The 24060-nt window shown below is 36.3% G+C and overlaps 2 protein-coding genes across 4 annotated transcripts in view; both read left to right on the forward strand.

The window, feature by feature from the left end:
* The window catches only part of LOC137092950 (ras-related protein Rab-37-like), a 64791-nt gene extending 54194 nt beyond the window's left edge, over positions 1-10597 (forward strand). For both annotated transcript variants that reach the window (XM_067457521.1, XM_067457530.1), the window contains exon 9: positions 9542-10597. In XM_067457521.1, the coding sequence (XP_067313622.1) occupies positions 9542-9650 (109 nt within the window). In that variant the 3' untranslated portion in view covers positions 9651-10597. The remainder of the gene's footprint in view (positions 1-9541) is intronic.
* An 8665-nt stretch (positions 10598-19262) lies between these two features.
* Positions 19263-24060, forward strand: part of nherf1b (NHERF family PDZ scaffold protein 1b) — a 47099-nt gene continuing 42301 nt past the window's right edge. Inside the window, exon 1 of one of the 2 annotated variants that reach the window (XM_067457551.1) lies at positions 19263-19980. In XM_067457551.1, the coding sequence (XP_067313652.1) occupies positions 19492-19980 (489 nt within the window). In that variant the 5' untranslated portion in view covers positions 19263-19491. The remainder of the gene's footprint in view (positions 19981-24060) is intronic. The other variant, XM_067457542.1, reaches the window with a different exon arrangement.

A 24060-nucleotide genomic window follows, 5' to 3' on the forward strand; every position in this document is an offset into this window, starting at 1 on the left:
TCGTTTTGGTCATACTCCAAGACATATAATCTGTGATTTGAAGTATAGTATCCATACAGGTGCGATGAATGAACGACAGCCACACAAACTCCTAAAAACATTAGATTCATGCACGCTGGGGATCCGTCACTGCACAACCCACGTAAAGATGATATTTCCGCAAATAACTGCAATTGCAGGTTTCAAACAGAGATGGCGACAAATAGTCAAAACTTACGGACCGCATCTTTAATTGAATGTGAACATTTAAACAAGTGTCACTTTATTACCATTGATCATATGTTAGGGATTGAATCATTAAAGTTGAGCTTGTCTTTAATTCTCTATTGTGACGTACAGTTATGTGAACAAGTAAGTGCCCCTTTTTGGAAACTGGTTTTATGAATCAGGACATAATATACAATCATCTGACCTTTAGCAGGTCTACATTAGGTTACTACAACCTCAGATGAAGAACACCACATGACATTAGCATAGACATTAGCAGTAATACGCTGAGGTATTGGTTTTCTGCATGACACTATCAGTCTCGCGTTATGGAGACATTTTGCCTCGCTCTTCTTTACAACGTTGCTTCAGTTCATTTGAGGTTTGCAGGCTTCTGTTTATGTACAGCTCTCTGAAGGTCCCTCCGCAACATGTCAGTCGGGTTGAGGTCTGGACTTCAGGGCCATTGCCTTGATTCTTTTCTTTTCCAGCCATTCTGGTGTAGATGTGCTGGTGTGCTTGTGATCATTTATGAACCAAATTTCACCAAGCTTTAGCTGTTGGACAGATGGCCTCCCATTCGACTCTAAAATACTTTGGTTCACAGAGGAGTTCATGGACGACTCAGTGAATGTGAGGTGCCCAGGTCCCGTGGCTATAAAATAAGCCAAAAATCAGCATGATGTTGGTATGAGGTGTTTGTGCTGATATGCTGTGTTTGGGTTTCTGTGCATTATGGCCAAAGATCTCAACTTTGGTCTCGTCTGTCCAAAGGATATTGTTCTAGTAACCTTGAAGTTTGTTCAGATGCAACTTTGCAAATCTAAGCTGCCATGTTATTTTTTTCTCCTGGAAATCCTTCTAAACAAGCCATATTCGTTCAGTCTAATTGTACTGTCATGAACCTGTTAACTGAGGCCTGAGATGTAGCTCTTGGGTTTTTTGCAGTTTCTCTGAGCATTGCACGGTCTGATCTTGGGGTGAATTTGCCGGGACGTCCACTTCTAGAAAGATTGGCAGCTGTCTTGAATGTTTTCCACTTGTGAATAATCTTCCTCACTGTAGAATGATAGACTTCAAACTGTTTGGAAATGAGGATATTACCCTTCTCAGATTGATGGCAGCAACAACTGCTTCTCTAAGATCATTGCTGATGTATTTCTTTTGTTGGCATTGTGTTAACACACACCTGAACACTCTAGACCAGCAAACTGCCAGAACTTCTGCTTTTATAAAGTTGGTCACGCTTGCTGATGATCAGATAATCAAAGACATTTGATTAGCAGTGCCTGACTTTTCTTAATCCCTATGAAAACAGTAGTGTACTTAGTTTGTCACCCATGGCTTTTCCAGTTTTGGCCTAGTTTTTGTTAAATAAATAATCACATGGTGTGAAATGTCATGTGGTGTTGTATTTATCGAATATTAAGACCTGCCAGGGACAGAAGATTTTTTTTAATTATTTCCTGCTAATTAAAACCATACAATCCAAAGAGAGTATACTTTATTTTTCACATGACTGTATATCAGAGTGAAATGGCTTCTGGAAGAAGCACAAAAGTAAGACGAGACTTGATTTTGTCCGAGAGGAATTGATTGGATGGTTTTTGTTTTTTGCTATTGGTGGATCTCATGTGAGTGACAGGTTGCCCCGCCCTCACGCTAGTAACACACATCGTCAGATAAATAATACTGGAAGAGGGAGGGGAAGTCCTTCACAGTTATGAATGACACATCAGATAATGTGTCTGAGACTTTTTTTAGTGTCTAATAATGATTTTTTTATTTAAAATTGCTTTTCACTTGGGCCAGTAAGCAATCATCCAGACCAACCTAGTAACTGCACAACAACGTCCCAGCAACTGTCTGTCAATATATTTGTATTTTTATCTATCTCTTTACTTTTATATCTTTATATCTATATACAGGATATAGCTACACAGATCACTTTAGCACCCACATTCTAGTAACCGCCTAGCAACCAGTCTGAGTGTCCACGAAATGCCCTAGCAACCACATAGTAATACTCTAGGTACCACCCTTTGTAATATTAATGCACAGGACGTATATACACTGATCAGGCATAACATTATTTTGATAGATGTAGTGAATAACTCTGATTGTCTCTTCATCACGGCACCTGTTAGTGGGTGAGAGAACATTTTGTCCTCAAAGTTGATGTGTTAGAATCAGGAAAAATGGGCAAGTGTAAGGATTTGAGCGAGTTTGACATGGGCCAAATTTTGATGGCTAGACGACTGGGTCAAAACTGCAGCTCTTGTGGGGTGTTCCTGGTCTGCAGTGGTCAGTATCTGTCAAAAGTGCTCCAAGGAAGGAACAGTGGAGAACCGGCGACAGGATTACGGCCAGCCAAGGCTCATTGATGCACGTGGGAAGTGAAGGCTGGAACAATATTGTAGCTCAAATTGCTCAAGAAGTTAATGCTGGTTCTGATAGAAAGGTGTCAGAATACACAGTGCATCACAGTTTGTTGCGTATGGGCCTGCATAGCCGCAGACAAATCAGGGTGCCCATGCTCACCCCTGTCCACCGCCGAAAGAAGCAACTGTGGGCACATGAGTATCAGAACTAAACCACGGAGCATTGGAAGAAGGTGGCCTGGTCTGATGAATCACGGTTTCTTTTACATCACGTGGATGACCTGGTGGGAAGAAGGCAAGCCAGTGGAGGCAGTGTGATGCTTTAGGCAATGTTCTGCTTACTCTGTCTTCATGTTACTCTGACACGTACCTAAGCGTTGTTCCAGACCATGTACATCCTTTCATGGAAACGGTATTCTCTGGTGGCTGTGGTCTCTTCCAGCAGGATAATGCTCCTGCCACAAAGTAAAAATGGTTCAGGAATGGTTTGAGGAGCATGAGTTTGAGGTGTTGACTTGGCCTTCAAATTCTCCAGATCTCAATCTAATCGAGCATCTGTGGGATGTGCTGAACAGACAAGTCCAATCCATGGAGGACCCACCTCAGGCTTCAGCAACTCGATATAACCTCAGATCGATGGCTGTGAGTGCTCGCAGGCTGGCAGGTACTGTGACTCCACTTAATTTAAAACAATCTAGGATGCCGCCAAATTTATCTTACAACAACAAAGGTATAAAACCGATATCACAACGTCTGCACGTTAGGAAAACGAGCACTCAGGTACAACGCGTAATTTTGATTCTTCAATTTGTTGCAATCTGCGCTGCAGCATGGAACACCTGGTCAACTTCCTATCACTTTTCGTCACGCTCTGTGAAGCATATCGCTTTCTCCCCTGTCGTTTCGTGGTGCCAGTACATCGCTTATTCTGTGATTTTAAACTACGGACGCGCTGACGTTCATCAACAGGACCGCAATGAGGGATCTCAAACATCGGCACAAAAGAAAGCGTCAAATTTACTGTGTATGCTTCTACTACTGTGTGGAGATATCCATCTAAACCCGGGTCCTGTGGGCGGTCGGCTAACTACGGAACAAAGTGTCAACTCTTCGCTTGCTGCTTATGGTTCTACAACTTCCACAGCGGTGAGTTCTGCTCCTTCTAGAGCCGCGGACATGGGTGTGTCGTCTTTGCAAACCAACTTAATATCGCGCACAGTGAAAAGGAAAGTTGAAATTCCCGCTGTTGACCTTTTAACGCCACGCTTTCCCCCGTGTTCAGAGTATACGTGCAAAGACAGAGTGACTTTGAAACAACAAAGATTTAGATTGTTCCAGACTGTAAATCATGCAAAAATTCTCTGGGAGCCAAAAGTAAAGCCGAGGGGAATCCTTGGTGGACATTTGAATATTAGAAGTGTCTTGTCAAAGACTGAACAGTTGGAACATCTGCTAACGGACTCAAATCTGGATTTTTTGTTTGTCTGAGACTTGGCTAAAACCCTCTACTCCTGAAACTCTATTTCATGTATCTGGCTACAATGTTTTTAGATGTGACCGGAAACAGGGAAAGGGTGGTGGAGTAATGATATATGTGATGGAACATTTGGATTGTAAATTGATTGAAAATCTCACTGAGTCGTTGGAATGTGTGGGAGTAACAATCAGACTATCATCTGAAAGGTCTTTTAAGGTCATTGTGTTGTATAGACCACCTACAGCAAAAGACATTTTTTTTAACCATCTCATTGAGATACTAAAAAAATGTGATAATAAGGAAACCATTTTGTTAGGTGATTTTAATATAAATTGGCTGAACAAGAGTATCAAGAAAAAGTTAAAACAAATTAGTAACAAGTTTCAGATGGCACAAATGATAAAACATCCTACACGAATAACAAATTCGTCCCAAACTTTAATAGACTTAATCTTTACTAATCACGCAGAACGAATTACCAAAACCTATAATTTGATAACAGGCTTGTCTGACCATAATCGTACTTTAATGGTTAGGAAATTATCAAAAATGAGATATAAACATTTTAATTCAATTGACCGTGATTCAGTGGCTTCTTATATTCCCAAGAAAGATATAAAACTGTTTCATAATGAAATACAAAAAATTGAATGGAAACAATTAACATCTGGTAAAAATTGTCAGTCAGCATGTAATGATTTTTTAAAAACATTCCATGAACTTTTATCCAAATATTCTAAACAATCCCATTTAAAGAATAAATCCAAAAAAAAATTCTTGCCTTGGATAAATGAGTCCATATGGAATCTAATGAAGTCAAGAGATACAGCACTTAAAAAGTCCTTGAAAACAGGTCACATGACTGATCGACTTTTATATACGGAGCTTAGAAATAAGGTTATAAGGTTGTTAAGAGAGACGAAAGCAAACTTTTATATGAATTTGATTGAACAAGCAAAAGGTGATACTAAAAAACTTTGGAAAGCTGTTGATAAAGTCACTGGACGAAAACATTTTAAATGCCAGAAAATGGAAATTAATGTAAATGAAAATCTTGAAAACGATCCACAAATAGTTGCAAATTATTTCAACAATTATTTTATAGAATCAGTTAATGAACTTGGCAAATATTACAATTGTACTAATTATCAAATATCTGATCCATTTATTGATGATAATCCAAGTTTTTTGAAGTTCAAACCAATCAATGAATCTAAAATATTCAAAATCTTAGAATCACTGACAAACTCCAAATGTAAAGATATTTGGGGGCTTAATAGTTCAATCTTAAAAAGACATAAAGATATTTTAATGACTCCTATTACTTATATGACTAATAAATCAATCGAAGAAAATATGTTCCCCACTGTTTTTAAAAATGCAATTATCACGCCAGTTTTTAAAACCGGTAATAGATATGAAGTATGCAATTATAGACCTATCTGCATACTTCCTGTTGTCTCAAAGGTCATTGAAAAAGTAATTAAAGAACAGTTATTAGAACATCTAAATAAAAATAATCTTCTACATCCCATGCAATTTGGATATAGGAAAAACCACTCCACTGAAACGGCATGCTGTCATTTTATAGAAGGGGTAAAAACTAAACTGGACAAGGGAGGGGTCGTTGGCACTGTGTTTCTAGATCTTCGCAAAGCATTTGACACGGTCAACCACTCAGTGCTGCTGAAGAAATTGAGCAACTATAAACTGTCCAACAGTGCACTGCAGTGGATAAAATCATATCTAAGTGACCGTGTACAGTGTGTGAGGGTCAGTAATATGCTGTCTACTCCAAAGGCTTGTGACACAGGTGTCCCCCAGGGCTCTGTTCTTGGACCTCTGCTGTTTACACTCTATATTAATGATCTCCCTACAGTGTGTGGTGAGGTGGATGTTCAAATGTATGCGGATGACACTATTATTTATGCACATGGAAATGACGCTACTAGTGTCGCTAATAAATTAACTAAGGTCATGAATAACATCGCTGACTGGCTCACCTCTGCTTCGCTTACACTTAATGTAGATAAAACGGTGACAATGTATTTCACTAAAATTAGAAAACCAACAACCTTTCCATGTGTTTTTGTAAAAGATAAGATAAAAGTAGTAGATGAATTTAAATACTTAGGTGTCCTTTTGGAACCAACGTTAGGATTTAAAAAGCATATCAAAAAAATGTCTAATATTTTAAAATACAACATCTCAGTTTTTAAACATATTCGAAATATGCTTACTTATGATGCCGCAAAAATATATCTTGATGCAATGATTGTTTCTCATGTTAATTATTGTATCTCGTGTTGGTCTCAAACAAGTGAAACAACATTAAAACCTTTAAAATCCCTTTATAATCAGGCTGTAAAGGTATTAGATAAAAAACCGTTGAGACATCATCACTGTCAAATTTTTAACCGGTTAAAAATCTTAAATTTTGCAAATTTAATTGTGTACTCAAATGTACGATTAATTTTTAAGATTCTTAATAATAGCGCACCTCCACCACTGAGGAGATTTGTACAGCTCTGCTCAGAACAGAATACCAGGACATCTAGGTCCACAAGTCGAAATGACTGCAGATTACCGAACAGAAGCTCTGCCTTTGCACAGACAGCCTTCTCATTCAAAGCTGTTAAAGAATGGAACAATCTTCCAGATAGTCTTAAATTATCCTCTGATCTGAAGTCCTTCTCGCAAAATGTTAGAAAGGTATTATTAGATAATCAGTTATGCCAGCATTGACTATGTTTATGGGTTAGTCAAGTTTTTAATGTAGAAATTTTAAATGGTTTATTGTTGAAAGTATGTATAGGGTTAGTGTAGGCTGAAGTATGACTGTAAATATGGTTGTAAATAGATAGTGAGTTACAGTGTTGTGCAAGTTACTTCCAAACTGTAATATATTATAGATTACTTACTACTGCTATTTAAAAGTAATTCATTACACTACAATATTACTGTCTCAGAATTGTAATGCGTTACATTACTCCTGTATTACTTTTGAGTTACTTTCACCAAAATAACTACAGAAGTAGCTCTTAACATTCTAAGATGTAGACAGAGAGCATTTTACATCCAGTAGAAGGCGATATGATGAAGAATAATGACATGGGCTATAGGCTAACAGTAGAGAATTGGCAAAAAAGTGAATGCTCAAGACAATGCAAGAAATCATGACGATCCAACTCTGTTATAAGAATTATTTTAGAGGTAAAGTGATTATCTGGCAATATCTGGGAATAGCTTCTGTGTTCATAGACACAACAGAACTGTGTAAACTCTAAGTTATGACAATATGCGCATTTGTTCTTTTCTTATTGTTGCAACATAGTTGCGAGATAGCCTAGTTATTTCGGTTTTAGAAAAAGGTTGTATTTGACTGCATTTGCATTTGACTAGCCTACGTTCTTGTCCTCATCTCTGATAAACTAAGCAATGCGCACACATCTCGCGAATGTACAGTAGGGATGAGACGGTGGGGACATTTTCCCACCGGCTAATCAAAGTGTGATGACATCACCGGTATCTGGGCTTTTAAATCACTAATCTATCTAACCGAAAGGAACCTGCGCACTGCCGCTTGGTCATTAATAACGGGAGCGGAGGCAAAGCGAGTGCTTTCAATGAATTCCTATAAAAGTTAAGCTTCCATATGAACTGAAAACGCGCCAGTGCGCGCACAGCTCGTTAGTAAATGCGCGCTCTGTGTGCGGCCAAGCAGATTTTTAGTTTCGGTTTAAAATTAGCCTATTATTCTTAATGAAATACACAACACAATGACAAACCCCCTTTAATAGGCGCTTTTACATTTTACTTTGAAACCAAATCTTCCGCGATCATCTGTCAGCTCAAGATCACATTTTCGGTTCATGCTTCCGTTTTTATTTGAACGGCCTGTTCTCTAACTGAACTAAATGACTGTATTACTATAAAAAATCTAAACGACAGTGTCACGGTGTGCAGTAGTCTTATTCTGTCATCTTCACCCAAGTGTTGTTTATAGGCATTAGGCATATAGTTTGGCTCAGCAGCGCGCGCCTTGTCTCTCGTCCGTTCTTCGATGCGCTCGCCGTTGTGCTATTCTTTGAAACGACAGAGCCTTTAAACCTTCTTTAGCCACTTTTCCACTGGCCAGTGCGAGCACAGAGACTGAGATCATGCCTGCGGCACTTCTGTAAAATCCGCAATAAACACGTACGCCTTCACTGGACTATGTCACACCATATCCAAAAGTACACCAGCAAGAGGGAGATGAATTGAAGTACTGAATTGAAGGAAAATGAAGTAAATCGCTATACAAAAACATATCAGAAGCTGTCATTTAGTATTTAATTACTAACCTGGACACCACACGTGGCTATTGAATGACCACGAACAGGTAATAACTTGCATTTTTCATGCGTTAATGTATCACGCCTTTTTTTCCTTTTCCTTTTTCGTTTTATTGTATTTCTTTCTTTTTTTGGGGGGGAGGGGGGTAACGCACGCGTTACTGGAAATGTACCGAGTAAAATATTACTGAAAATTGATTAGTAATGCCTTACACTACTGCGTTACAGCAAAAAGTAATAAGTTACTGTAATGTATTACTTTTGTAATGCGTTACTCCCAACACTGGTGAGTTATTGATGTTTAGATGCATATATTTTATTGTTTTATCTGCCCAGGGACTGCGGATGGAAATTAGCTGTAGCTAAATCTGGTGTGAAGCATCTTTTCTCTTGGAAGATTAATGTACTTGCACATGGTCCCTGTCAAATAAATAATAAACAAAAAAAACAAAAAACAAAAAAAACAACTTACAGGACTTAAAGGATCTACTGCTAACATATTGGTGCCAGATACCACAGCACACCTCCAGGGATCTAGTGGAGTCCTTGCCTCAACAGTTCAGGGCTGTTTTGGCAGAAAAAGGGGGACCAACACAATTTTAAGAAGGTGGTCATGTAGTGTTATGCCTGATGGCTGTAAAACTGCAAATATCATCAAAAAGTACACCTCAGCATAATTAAAAAGTACTGATTATGGAAAAAATACTTTAAAAGAATATACGTGTGTGTGTGCAATTTCTTTGCAAACTTTATTGTATGATGAATGCAATTAAATAAAAAATATCACTCTTTATATTTATATTAAATGCGATTAAGCTAAACTTAGAATTTAGGTACATTTTAATATGTAATTTCATATTTATTGCTATTTTCTATGAAATATGCCTAAAGTTACTGCTAAATTAACTGACAAGCATTTATGATAAACTAAAAAATACTTGTAAATGTAATTTCCACTGAAACTTGAATCGTGTAGGCCTATTTAATAAGGTTTGAAGTACACTACAAGTACAATTCTTTAAGGGCTTTCACAAGGTGTTTTTAAGGCATTGTCTCACCAACATTTAAAGTTTGCCTTGACTTTCTACTTCCTAGTTATCATCGCACTCTTTTAAAATGTCGCTTTTGTACTGTGCACACAGAGAGCTGAAGCAGAGAAATCTCCAGCAGCCCCACGAGCCCAAGTTCAAGATCCACGATTACATCGAGTCACAGAAGCAGAAGTCCAGCTGTTGCGGCAGCCTCGTGTGACGGCCGAGATATTTCTATACTAAGACGTGTGTGTGCGTGTGTGTGATGTGTGTTTGTGTGCGTGAACGTTGTTGTTTTGATGTGTCCGACGATCCCCCAGACCCCTGTTCGCTTTCTAGTCAGGAATATACAGCCAAATACTGCTGAGGTACATCAGAGTAATAAGCTTCTGGAAGTGGTTTCTGCTTTATGAACTGCGTTAATCCAGGTGTGTACAGTTTCCGGGTATGTTTGTCTGTGTACATGGTTTTTCCATGGCTATATCCTCTGTCTACACACAGTATAAAATATATTAGTATTAAATTACATTATATGCCACGCAAATGTGCTCTAATTGGGCAGTGAGCTTGTGTCTGTAGTGTTTTTTTTAATATATAAATTTGGGCGTCTTGCAGAGTTAAAAAATCAGCTTCTGTTAAGTATTATGTTTACAATCAGTGTATATATTAACTTGAAAACAATCATAGCACAGCTTGACAGAGTCAGGCCTGATCATGGTTTCATTTCGCATGTCACACTCATACATAGAGACTGATGTGAATATGTATTGTAAAAAAAATAATAATAAAAAACCCGCACCTTTTCACAGTGGTCACAAAGTGCCATGAGAAAGTCCACTGTAACCACACACAGGCTTTTTGTTTTCTTCTCAGTGCTTTGTTTGGGTGTTTTCCATGGTTTCATTTGTTAATATTTAAAGCCACAGGGGGGCGGTGTTACACACAAAGAACTACGAATTACTAATGAGCTTATCGATTTAATTGTTGCCTTACCTTTCGAGTTTATATGTGTCCTGTACTTTGAAATAAAGTGAGTTATGTTGACCTATGGGTCCTAGAGGAGATAAACAAGTCTTATTTGAATGAGCAAATGCTTGTGTTGTACTATGTAAGTTGTTTTGCATAAAAAAAACACCTGCCAAATGAATAAATGTAAACGTTATTTGATCTTGGTGAGATATTGGTCTGTAGACTGCTGTTGGTTATTTTGTGACATCATGAGTCATGTGACCTCACACTGCAGCGCAAATATTTGGCCCATTAGCGAAGCATATAATGAGCAAGAAATATGGGCATCATGTCTGTTGATTTCCTCCATGCTTTAAGCTTTCCTCCTCCTCTGTAAAGAAGGCTGCTTTTCTTACACTGTAAACCTGACATTCAATTTAAGACCTGAGGCATCGACACAGAAGCAGTTTAACATTGGGTTCACCTCCTAAACTCTGATCAGGGTCCGGAATGACGTCATCAAGTGAAGACTTTAAATTTTAAATGTCTGTGGAATAGCTGGATTTTTCACAAAATTAAAGTAATTTTACACAAAAACACTAGGGATGCACCGAAATGAAATTCTTGGCCGAAGTTGAAACCGAATAATAATGAAATGCTTGGCCGATGGCCGAAGGCCGAATACCAAACGCGGTGTTTCGCATTTTTTCCATTTATTTGGCCATTTTTTTACCATTACAATAATTAAATAGTAAATTTATGAAAAGTAGCTTCTCTGCTCTCTCACATGAAAGTCAGTTCCTCTTCTCATCGATGACATGAGATGCAGCACTAAACAGTGCTTCCACACTGCTGACATGTTTGCTGCATAAAGCGCCCGCCTCTCACTCTACGTGGGTTACTATTTGATCGCATCATTAAAAACGTCATTGTTCGGCAAAAATTATTCGGCCTTTTTACTTATTCGGCCGAATACCGAAAGTGCTTATTTTGGATTATTCGGCCGAATAATTTCGGTTGCCGAACATTCGGTGCATCCCTATAAAACACTGCGGAAAGTGATAAATATTATATTATATTTTGTCTGTGCTATAATAAAAAAGCATATAAAATATAAAAAAACAAACCAAATAGGCACTTTTTTGTTTTTTGATTATAAATATTTTTGAGAGTGTGTTCTAGCACCCTGGCTGTTTCCATCATATGTTAGCAAACACTGGGGGAAAAATGGTGACACTGGGATATTCCGTTAATACCACTGTATATGGGTGTGGGGAGACTTTAGATTTGGGTAGGCAAAAATTTGATTTAAAAAAAAAAAAAATATTCCTTCATTCGGATCCATTTGAATTAATCTTGCATACATGATACAGAAAAAATACTGCAAAATTCAGCTATTCCACAGACATTTAAAATGTAAAGTCTTGCATACAACATGATAAAGACAAAATTATTTTTTTCAGTATTTGCTGCCATCTAGGGAAAACAGCCAAAACTGTCTGCATGGTGCTAGAACACACAGGGCCTGAGGTATACACTTATACACAAATATTAAATTATAACACAAAAAATCAAAAAGCGCCTCTTTTGTGGGGTTTATTACAGCTCAGACAAAATATATGTTTAATGTTCATCACTTTTAGCAGTGTTTTATGTAACTTCAAAGGGTTTCTTGTAAAATTACACCAAAATGATTCATTTAGACTAACATGGTTATGGGAATATTTTCAATTAGGGTAGGCCAAATCCAGGTGAAATCCCCCAAAATGGTCCCAGATCTTAAAAAGGGTAATTTTATTAAATTCACATTAATGCAGTGTGGTGTTAAGATTATTCTGTTCTATCTGAAATCAATGCCTTTAACACGATGCCCTGACAACATGAAATGCCCAGATCATCATTCACCCAAAAAAAAAAAAGTGGCCTGTTTAAAGTCTGAAATTAAGTTATTAATGAAGTCATAATTTACTCTAATGCCGTATGCCCTTCTTTCTTTTATGGACCACAAAAAGAGAATTTAAACAAAAATGACGCTCGTTCATATAATGGCAGAGAGCAGCGAACAGTAACGCTTTTTAAAAAGGACACAAAAGTATCACAGAATGGTTCAATGCCACACGTGTTCTTGAGGTATGCGATAGGTTTCTGTGAAAGAAAAAAACGAAATTCAATGTATCATTTGGGTCCTTCCTGGTGCTTTTTGGCCATCATAAATCAAAAAATCGAACTCAGTTTTTAAAGGAGATTTTTCTACAGTCATGATAGGGTGATGAGAAAGATTTGAAGAAAATTCTGGTCAAGCTCAGATAAAATACATTTAACAATTTGTGAAAAAAATAAAACATAAAAATAGAACTTATGGATGATCAAAAATGTCCACCCTGTAAGGAAAGATACAAATGCCTAGAACATTTTACTGTCACTGAATTATTAGTATGTTTGTTTTTTGCAGATTTTTGAAAAACTGCATAACAGAGTCGACAAACTGATAATAACACGGTGGACAAGTGGTATAAAGAATGGATGGACGGATGATTTTCTGTCACTCATGTACATCCAGTACATTTACTTTATTATGAACTGAATTTAGATAGGAAACAATATATAAAACATTGCCAGCGAACTTCAAATGCACTATTTAAACATAGATGGCTTTCACACTCACTAAACACACTCAGTGTCAGTATAGCTCTTCAGATATATAACAGAGTGGACGTTCTGATCTAAAATCAGCAGGTCTGAGTGAAAACAGAGAAGGTTTATCAAATAAAGAATTGCAAGGTCAAAACTGTAAAAAAAATTTTTTTAAAGTACTACAATTTTCCATATTTCCATATTTGACGTACTAAGTTTGACCATATCAAATTTGAAAGAAACAATTGGTTAAAAAAAATGTTTTCCCTCCAAAGACGTGACCATTGGTATGATGTCATTTCATTTTTCCAAATTTCATTAAAAGGGAATGTAGTCAAAAATTACAGGGTGGACAATAAATTAAGGCCCAAGCTAAAAACCCTCAATTATAATTGTTAAAATACATTTAATAATAATAAATCAATGTGCTTAGAATTCAAATGGGGTTATTTATGACTAAGACAGGTTCAAAAATTGACACCGTTCAACATTTTAAGGCCGTGAGATCATGATCTTTACTGGGGACACAAAAGACACCAAATCCCATTTAATGAAAATCCTGACCTTATGGAGCTAGAAATATGACAAAATGATCTGAATTTGAATTGTATAAATCTGAATTATTGACAAGTGTAATCTAACAAAATTGAATATTATGTTGCATTTTACACAGTACTGAATTTGAATTTTTTAAAATATTGAATATAGAACCTTTGAAATTGAACACATCTGAAATGTTTTTATGTCAAAATTGTATCGACATGTATTTTCAAACAGCAGATATTTTGTTCTGAATAGACTGGAAATATTCAGTTTTTGAAAATACAGATTCAAGATTTCAGATGAAGAAAAAATTCAGATCATCAAATTCAGATCATCAGATTCAATGTTCTAAAATTCAGATCATCAAATTCAGATCATCAGATTCAGATCATCAGATTCAGATCATCAAATTCAGATCATCAAATTCAGATCATCAAATTCAGATCATCAAATTCAGATCATCAAATTCAGATCATCAGATTCAATGTTCTAAAATTCAGATCATCAAATTCAGATCATCAGATTCAGATCATCAAATTCAGATCATCAAATTCAGATCATCAAATTCAGATCATCAAATTCAGATCATCAAATTCAGATCATCAGATTCAATGTTCTAAAATTCAGATCATCAAATTCAGATCATCAAATTCAGATCATCAAATTCAGATCATCAAATTCAGATCATCAGATTCAATGTTCTAAAATTCAGATCATCAAATTCAGATCATCAAATTCAGATCATCAAATTCAGATCATCAGATTCAATGTTCTAAAATTCAGATCATCAAATTCAGATCATCAAATTCAGATCATCAGATTCAATGTTCTAAAATTCAGATCATCAAATTCAGATCATCAAATTCAGATCATCAGATTCAATGTTCTAAAATTCAGATCATCAAATTCAGATCATCAGATTCAGATCATCAAATTCAGATCATCAAATTCAGATCATCAAATTCAGATCATCAAATTCAGATCATCAGATTCAATGTTCTAAAATTCAGATCATCAAATTCAGATCATCAAATTCAGATCATCAGATTCAGATCATCAAATTCAGATCATCAAATTCAGATCATCAAATTCAGATCATCAAATTCAGATCATCAAATTCAGATCATCAGATTCAATGTTCTAAAATTCAGATCATCAAATTCAGATCATCAAATTCAGATCATCAAATTCAGATCATCAAATTCAGATCATCAGATTCAGATCATCAAATTCAATATTCTAAAATTCAGATGGCAGAAATTCAGATCTTACAGAAAGTAGGCCAGAGGTCATCATCAGGGAAGAGTAAAGGATGTCAGAAAAATCCAACAGAGCATAATCTGATCATTTCATTTCCTATTTGTAATGGAATAAAGAGAGAAGATCAAACGGCCCTTTATACTTTTGTTTATTTTAGATTAATGCACGGAAAATTAGATTTTGGCTAGATTTCTCATTTTTCGTGCGTGGTTTACAAATCGCTGATTAGTGAAGAAAATCTCAGCATTTGACGTCATCTGTCGTTCTCCAGGGCTGAATCCAACTTCGCTCCCTAAACCCTCACTATTCCCTACTTTAGTCCACTAACACAGTTAACTTGAAGGGGTGAATGAATGTAGATCCGATGAGTTTTCTTTCGGGGGTGGGGGGTGAAGTTGTTAACAATAATAAGGGGAAATGCTCTAATGTGGCGTGACCTATTTTTTAACAGTCTATGGCGTGACATTCACAGATCACTGTAGCCCTCAGTTCAAGCAAACGGCGGTGCTCATGACATGAACCAATCATCTCCGCTTTACAGCACGAGAGAAATCATGAATGAACACACAGGGCTATCTGTAAGGGCTCGACTTTATCTTTGTCTGGGACAAATCAAAGAGGGTTTTACTTTCCCGCCCAGACAAATAAAACATTAAAATAACCAGATAATAATTTATTCAATGTAAACAGCGACTGATAATGGAGTGTATCTCTGGTAACAAAGTCGCGTTGAGGCTGGCGCTGCCTGTCTCTTTGTGAGACATTCGTGGAGAAATCAAAACAAGTGAGCAGCAATTTAAACGGAGCTGTTTTGCTGAACATTATCATGATTTCAAATACATTGCAATCGTGAATTGTGTAGCATAATTCATTATTAGGTACTTACATTTTAGACTCAAAAAACGTTTTTTTGTTTTATTTCAACTACGATTTCACTGACGAAAATAGCTCCAAAGGAACAACACTCAGCGTGGTGTTTCGTACTGAATGATTCAGCGTTTTGAATGAATCATTTCACTCAATGACTCACTCATTAAGACGATCACTTGCTGTCACCTATTGGCGGTTTAGTTTCATGTTTAAAAGTATAATTGCATTTTTTTATTTGTATATTCAAACATTTAGAACATCAATCTCATAACATTATGTATTGCAGTTTTATTTTTGCAGTTTAAATTAATTAATTTGATTGGTAAAAGCCCTAGTGTCTTACTATTATAATTGCATTTATTAATCAAATGTAAGAATTTAATATGAAATGCATACATTTAATAAGATTTTAAAAAATGGCCTTTATAAAATGACAACGCCCTGGGGTAAATATCACAAATATGCAATCAAAAATCAAAATCAATATATTTATACCACCAAAAATCCCCCCAATACACTGTACAGTACATACAATTTGCCATACTCTACCTGATAGGCCGGAAGTTAATCAATATCAAATCAAATTTTAAAACTTGTGACAATGCCCAGCGCTATAGTGTAAATGTTTTTTACTTGAAGCAAATGCTACCTTTACCTTTATTTTCTTCTTATCTGATATAATTAATCAGCACCCGGCCTGTCTTATTTAATTGTGCGGTAAACCACACGAAAAATGAGGAATCTCTTTTTCCGTGCATTAATGTAAAATAAACAAAAAAAGTATAAAGGGCCGTTTGATCTTTTCTCTTTATTCCATTACAAATAGGAAATGAAATGATCAGATGGTGCTCCGTTGGATTTTTCTGACATCCTTTACTCTTCCCTGATGATGACCTCTGGCCTACTTTCTGTAAGATCTGAATTTGATGATCTGAGTTTTAGAATATTGAATCTGATGATCTGAATTTTAGAATATTGAATTTGATGATCTGAATTTTAGAATATTGAATTTGATGATCTGAATTTTAGAATATTGAATTTGATGATCTGAATTTCTTCTTCATCTGAAATCTTGAATCTGTATTTTCAAAAACAATATTTCCAGTCTATTCAGAACAAAATATCTGCTGTTTGAAAATACATGTCGATACAATTTCGACATAAAAACATTTCAGATGTGTTCAATTTCAAAGGTTCTATATTCAATATTTAAAAAAATTCAAATTCAGTACTGTGTAAAATGCAACATAATATTCAATTTTGTTAGATTACACTTGTCAATAATTCAGATTTATACAATTCAAATTCAGATCATTTTGTCATATTTCTAGCTCCATACCTGAAGAGTCTTTAGTTTTACCATCTCTACAAAAGACAGATACGCTGCACTGATTCTTTCCGAAAACAGCCGAACTCGTGGAGGTGTGCAGTGGGCGGAGCTAAACAATCACGAGCACCACACACACACACACACACACACACGCAGACACAATAACATTATGGCGTTTTTTTTTTTTTATGACCGGGAACAAACAAACACACTTGCACAACTCCGTTGCTGCAGACGGCTCCCGTAACCCGAACAAAGCTTCGAATCCAGGAGTGTATTTGGCACAGGAATACTCTCACACGTCTAACTCGTGTTTTGAAATTTTGGCCATGTTTAGCATGAGAATCCACTCTTTAACAGTGTAAATAACTCAGAATTCATTCAAGAGCATTAGACCCCCCTTTAACCCCCTGAAACCAGATGGATTACTTTTATGATGATGGATGCCCTTTTTTGATCTCCAGAATCTCATTTTCCATTCAATGTCATTATAAGGTTAGAAGAGCCAGGGCATTTTTTTAAAAATATATCTCTGATTGTATTCGTCTGAAAGAAGAATGTCATACACCTAGGATGGCTTGAGGGTGAGTACATTTTTGGGTGAACTACATACACTGTAAAAATGAAAGAGTATTATTTTATACGCTATACAATAAATTACTGTAGTCAGAAATGTACAGTGAAAAATAATGCATGCTGGGTAATTGTCCTATGAATAACTGTTAATTAACAGCAAAATGATGCTGCTCTTGTTTTACTGTGAATTCACATGATAAAGTTGTCTTTAGCCATGCCACTGTAAGAAATTATATTGTTTAGTACTGCTATTGTTTTAAAGTCACCATGATGGTGATCGGTGTTACATTAGCTTGGGATCTCGGACATTGCATATCCATATTCAGATTTCTGATCTAGCCAAGTCAAAAGTGACAAATGAAAACAGTTGTTAAAACAATGACAAGCTAGAATATAAAATAAGCTAATTGGCTGATTATAAGTTAGTCAAACGATAGTATTATGCGTTAATACTTCACTCCTCGTTTCAGCATGGATATTTAACAGTATCTGAGAAGCTGAGATTTATCTTTGAAAGGTCTGACATCATCAGTGTATAAATTTAGTATGATATTGTATATTTCTCAAGAAATTTGCAAGAGTGCAGTTAGAGTCAAGATAAGTCCTACTGTGGAATTGCTGTGAAAGTCATGCAGTTATTTACAAGGAATATACTGTCATTTCAAGTGCAACATTTAATTAGATCAAATTAAAATGTGTCAATAAAGCTAATTATTTTATTATATGTTAAAGGGTTAGTTCACCCAAAAAGGAAATTTCTTTCATTAATGACTCACTCCAATGTCGTTCCACACCCGTAAGACCTCCGTTCATCTTCAGAACACAGTTTAAGATATTTTAGATTTAGTCCGAGGGGTTTCTGTCCTTTGAATGTAAGTGTATGCCATACAATGAAAACATCATCAAAGTAGTCCATATGAGACATCAGTTGGTTAGTGAGACTCTTTTGAAGCGTCGACAATACATTTTAGTCCAAAAAAATAACAAAAAATACGAATTTATTCAGCATTGTCTTCTCTTCCGCGTTTGTTTTCAAACCTCAAGTAAAGAATCAAACGGTTGCGAATCAGCGTATTGATTCGTGATTCATATGGAAATGAATCACGGATATACGCTGATTCGCAACTTTTGAATCGTTTGATTCTTTATTTGAGGAACACGGAAGAGAAGACCATGCTGAATAAAGTCATATTTTTTGTTATTTTTGGACCAAAATGTATTGTCAACGCTTCAAGAGAGTCTAACTAACCATATGGACTACTTTGTCACATATGGACTACTTATGATGTTTTCATTACCTTCTGGACGTGGACAGCAAGTGGGCATACACTTACATTCAAAGGACAGAAAGCCCTTGGACTAAATCTAAAATATCTTAAACTGTGTTCTGAAGATGAACGGAGGTCTTACGGGTGTGGAACGACATTAGGGTGAGCCATTAATTAAAGAAATTTCATTTTTGGTTGAACTAACCCTTTAATTATACACAGCTATTTCTTGTTTAAGGCCAAATTGGCCATCCCAGAGAGATGTAATGCTTGTAAAGTGTGCGGATGACATCACATAACAGAAGTCGAAAGTAGGAAGAGAAAGGGTCCCGGAGAAGGAGATGACCCCGGTTCACCGCGCTTTCACTTAAAGCGTGCAGGGGTGGAGGAGGAGGAGGTTCCAGAGAGCAGTCACTCCTCTCTGGGCTGGATTTGGATGTTGATGTGCAGCCGTTCAAACACTCGAACACTAGAACTTTCTCTTCACACTTTATCAACAACAAATCCCTTCATATACTCAGACTGAGCGGGTTAACATGCTTCATCCGTGAGCACCTCAGCGCAGGACCCTCATTTATTCTTAATTTCTATTTATTTAGGCTATCAGATTAAATCAACAGGTGACTTGCGTGATGCCCAGCCAGACTCTGCGCCCGCGACTCTGCGTCCTGGAGAAGGGCGAGAACGGATACGGCTTTCATCTGCACGGAGAGAAGGGTAAAAGCGGTCAATTCATCCGCCTGGTAGAGCCCGACTCTCCCGCCGAGCTGTCCGGTCTGCGCGCTGGCGACCGGCTGGTGTTCGTTAACGGAGAGCGCGTGGAGAGCGACAGCCACCAGCAGGTCGTGGCGAGAATACGCGCGAGCGCCGGGAGCCTGGAGCTCATCGTGTTGGACGTGGACACCGACGAGCTGCTGAAGAAACACGAGCTGAAGTGTGTGCGGGAGTTCGTCACGGAGGGCATTCCGGTGCCCGAATGTGACGATGAGCTCGAGATCAGCGACGAGATGATGCGGGACGATTCGCCGCTGCCGCCCCCGGTGCCAGAGAGGAACGGCGAGATCATCCCCGTTTACATTCCAGCGGTGGAGAAACAGAGAACATCCGTGAGCTCCGAGACGGTGAGAGACCACTGATTATTCATTAAAAGCTATAATGGAAGTTAATATTGCATATCATTCTCTGATGTTTGCCATAATTGTAGCACTTTTTGCAGGGCTGCCAACTTTTCACGATTTTTTTTTTCTAAACGTACATACCCCACAAAACCTTGTAGCCCATAGGCTACTGAGATTGTCAACATGCTGTAACTGAACAGAATTTAATTAACATGACAACATGTTACAATGTTTACAAGGTACAATGGCAGGTGTTTTTATTAGGGCTGGATATTTACACCAATTTCACGATTCGATTAATAAATTCGCGATTCGATTCTAATTCAATATCGATTGATTTTATATTTTTAAAAAATCTCTAGCAACTAATTGGAAACTACAGGGAACCTGGAATCTTTTTTCCACCACAGAATAAGCAATTCTGTCTTTATATCTCTCAATTCTGACGTTATAACTTGCAATTCTGACTTTGTCACACAATTCTGACTTTATATCTCATAATTCTGTCTTTATATCACACAATTCTGACTTTAAAACTTGTAATTCTGACTTTATATCTCATAATTCTGACTTTATATCTCTTAATTCTGACTTTAAAACTTTTTATTCTGTCTTTATATCTCACAATTCTGACTTTAAAACTTTGAAATTCTGACTTTACATCTCATAATTCTGACTTTATATCTCATAATTCTGACTTTATATCTCATAATTCTGACTTTATATCTCACAATTCTGACTTTATATCTCACAATTCTGACTTTATATCTCACAATTCTGACTTTATATCTCACAATTCTGACTTTATATCACACAATTCTGACTTTATATCTCTCAATTCTGACTTTATATCACACAATTCTGACTTTATATCTCACAATTCTGACTTTATATCTCACAATTCTGACTTTATATCTCTCAATTCTGACTTTTAAACTTGTAATTCTGACTTTATATCTCACAATTCTGACTTTATCTCCCAATTCTGACTTTATATCTCACAATTCTGACTTTATATCTCACAAATCTGACTTTATATCTCTCAATTCTGACTTTATATCTCACAATTCTGACTTTATATCACACAATTCTGACTTTATATCTCACAATTCTGACTTTATATCTCACAATTCTGACTTTATATCTCTCAATTCTGACTTTTAAACTTGTAATTCTGACTTTATATCTCACAATTCTGACTTTATCTCCCAATTCTGACTTTATATCGCACAATTCTGACTTTATCTCCCAATTCTGACTTTATATCACACAATTCTGACTTCATTACTCGTAATTCTGAATTTTTATCTTGCAATTATGAATTTATAAATCACAATTCTGCAAAAAAGTCACAGTTGTGAGATAAACACATTGTGAGATAAAATGTCGCAATTATCTTTTAAAATGTTTTATTTTGTGGAAGAAACAAGCTTCGATAGGGAACCCTGTCAGCTGGTACATTATTATAATATTAAAGTTTAAAATTAACAACTTATTTGTATACAAATAATATAAGGGTGTTATAATAATAACCTTATAATATATATTTTTAATTATATAAGAGTGAAAAAAGTTGCTGCCTTAAATTTAAGTACAATCAACTTGGATATTTAAGTACTTTTGACTTAAATTACATTAAACTGACTTATTTAAAATTATTTTAAAAAGTTGAAAATTGATTGACTTATTTTAATGAGTTAAAGCAATGTAAAAACACATGTTGTCGTAACTTATTGATCATATATTGTTTTTACAGTGTATATTTAGCAGAATTCTCCACTAATTTATCTAGCGTACAAACAAGATAAGATATGGTCATTGAATGGCTTTTTCTGAGGTAAATGTAACATTACGTTAACAAGATGTTTTATTGATTTCTTTTCCCGGTTGAAACAGTGATTGAGCAATTATTACACAAGACTTATCAGTAAGTTGTACTATATCTTTTAACATACCTTCTGATGTTCATTCATGTTTATTTCATGCTATGACTAGTAGTAAAGAGGAAGAGATGATCAGTTCAACCTAGGCGCACTCTGTCACTGCACATTGAAACGATATTTATTGATTGAATTTCGTTGTAAAATTGAAAGAATTTGAATGCTTACGCTTTGTGAGAACAGAGTTGGCAGCCTTGCTTTTTGAGAGGATAAAGTGCACACTTATATTCTTCAAGTTTTCATGAAATAATACGTTGTCTGACCTAACAGAAAGGTACCAGAAAGTACTATGGTACTACTAGTATGTTTTTTTCTACTTTGTAGTTCCATGGTATTCTTCTGTGTACATTAATGCTTAATGCAATATATGGTGCATGATTATGATAATCATTTACATGGTAAACTATGGACGTAATCTAAATCCTTTCGAAAAAGAGGTGTGTCTAATTGTATTGGGCTTAACTGTGTAATTTGATGATTTGAATTTCACTTATAGTTTACTTAAAATTATAAAAGTTACTAAACTTCATTGTTAGAAATGTGTATTTACAAATATATTTTAGTTTATCATAAATGCTTGTCAGATCATTCAGCAGTAGCTTTAACCATATTTCAAAGACAATAGAAGTGATTATGAAATTACATATACAGAGTAAATGGGTCAAACTTGTTAAGTTGAATTAATTGCATTTCATATAAATTTAAACTGATATATTTTAATTTAATGGCACTTAACATGCAATTAAGTGTCTGGAAACACTCACACTTAACATACTTAGTGTACTTACTATGAATATACTTAAGTGTAGGAAAGCTATAGTGTAATAATTAGAATCAACCATTAAAATGTATTGGTTGAACCCTAATCTGGTCACATCTGTGCCGTTGTAATTTAGTACAATTATGGCATTAACCACAGTACTTACATGTGATGTCTTGTGTAATACACTGACAGAGTTCTATGATATAGTCTTTTGTACATGATCCATGGTACAAATACCATGTCTTTAAACTACGTATATGTTTATTAATGTAATAATTTTACCATGGTACTGCCACGGTTGTTCCCTAAACCTAACCCTTTAATCTAAATTTGTCATACTTTATTCTCTGATAAGTCTAAATGCATCCACCATACAATTCAGTATCATTGCTTTGATGTTTTTGTCCATATATGCGGTTGAAAAATGTCTTTGTATTCCTCAAGCAATTATAAAACAGCGCTATGACAACTGTGAAACACACACCTACACACTGTATAGTGCACTTGGCAGGTCACATACCTAGTGCTTATTTAGTCATTGACTGTGAGTGGGTGGCACGTTGAGGACGACCTCCACCTCGGTTAGTTCTCACAGAAGACAGACAACTCCATTCAGCCTCGGTCCTTGAGTAAACAGCTTTAACGCACAGTTTCACACCACAACTAATTACACAGAGCATTATTACCATCATTTAAAGCTGATCAGCTGTATGTTCATAAGCTGTCTGAGAAAGATCTTGCTGTGTTTTTCTCACGCGTCGCTCTATTTTCTGTCCAGACGGTTGTAACCGCGGTGTCTTTTGTGTGCGTGTGTGTGTGAACTGCTGCCATGATAATGATTTGCACATTACTCAAGGAGGAAAAAGGCCAGACTCCAGAACAGCTGGGCTCCCCATGGTGACAGTCCTGTTTACTGCTCAGACCTCCTATTCATTCTCATGTCATCTGCATAACCAAATTACCCAGAATGCCCCTGTGGCATCGTGCAGATCTGTTCTGTACCCCACTTGCAAGCCAACTGTCCTCGATCTTTTCTGTGGCACGTGCACTAGTGTAAACTGCTAGGACGAGGGCAGGTGTGCATGAAGGGTCACATTCTCACAAGGACAATTTTGGGGTCAGAAAGGGACGTGGGTTTGTGATGCATCAGAGTAGAGCTGCGTGATTCTGGATACACTGAGATACACTGGGGTCAGAAAGGGACGTGGGTTTGTGATGCATCAGAGTAGAGCTGCGTGATTCTGGATACACTGAGAATCATGATTTGTTTGTTTCAAATAGAGATCATGATTCTCCCATTATTTACTAGAGGTTTTGACAATATGTCATTTGCTGCAGTCAATTTAAAGGAATACATCACCGCTTTTTCATATTAAACTA

The sequence above is a fragment of the Pseudorasbora parva genome, chromosome 2 (assembly GCF_024679245.1).
Source record: "Pseudorasbora parva isolate DD20220531a chromosome 2, ASM2467924v1, whole genome shotgun sequence".
NCBI classification, from domain to species: Eukaryota; Metazoa; Chordata; class Actinopteri; order Cypriniformes; family Gobionidae; genus Pseudorasbora; species Pseudorasbora parva.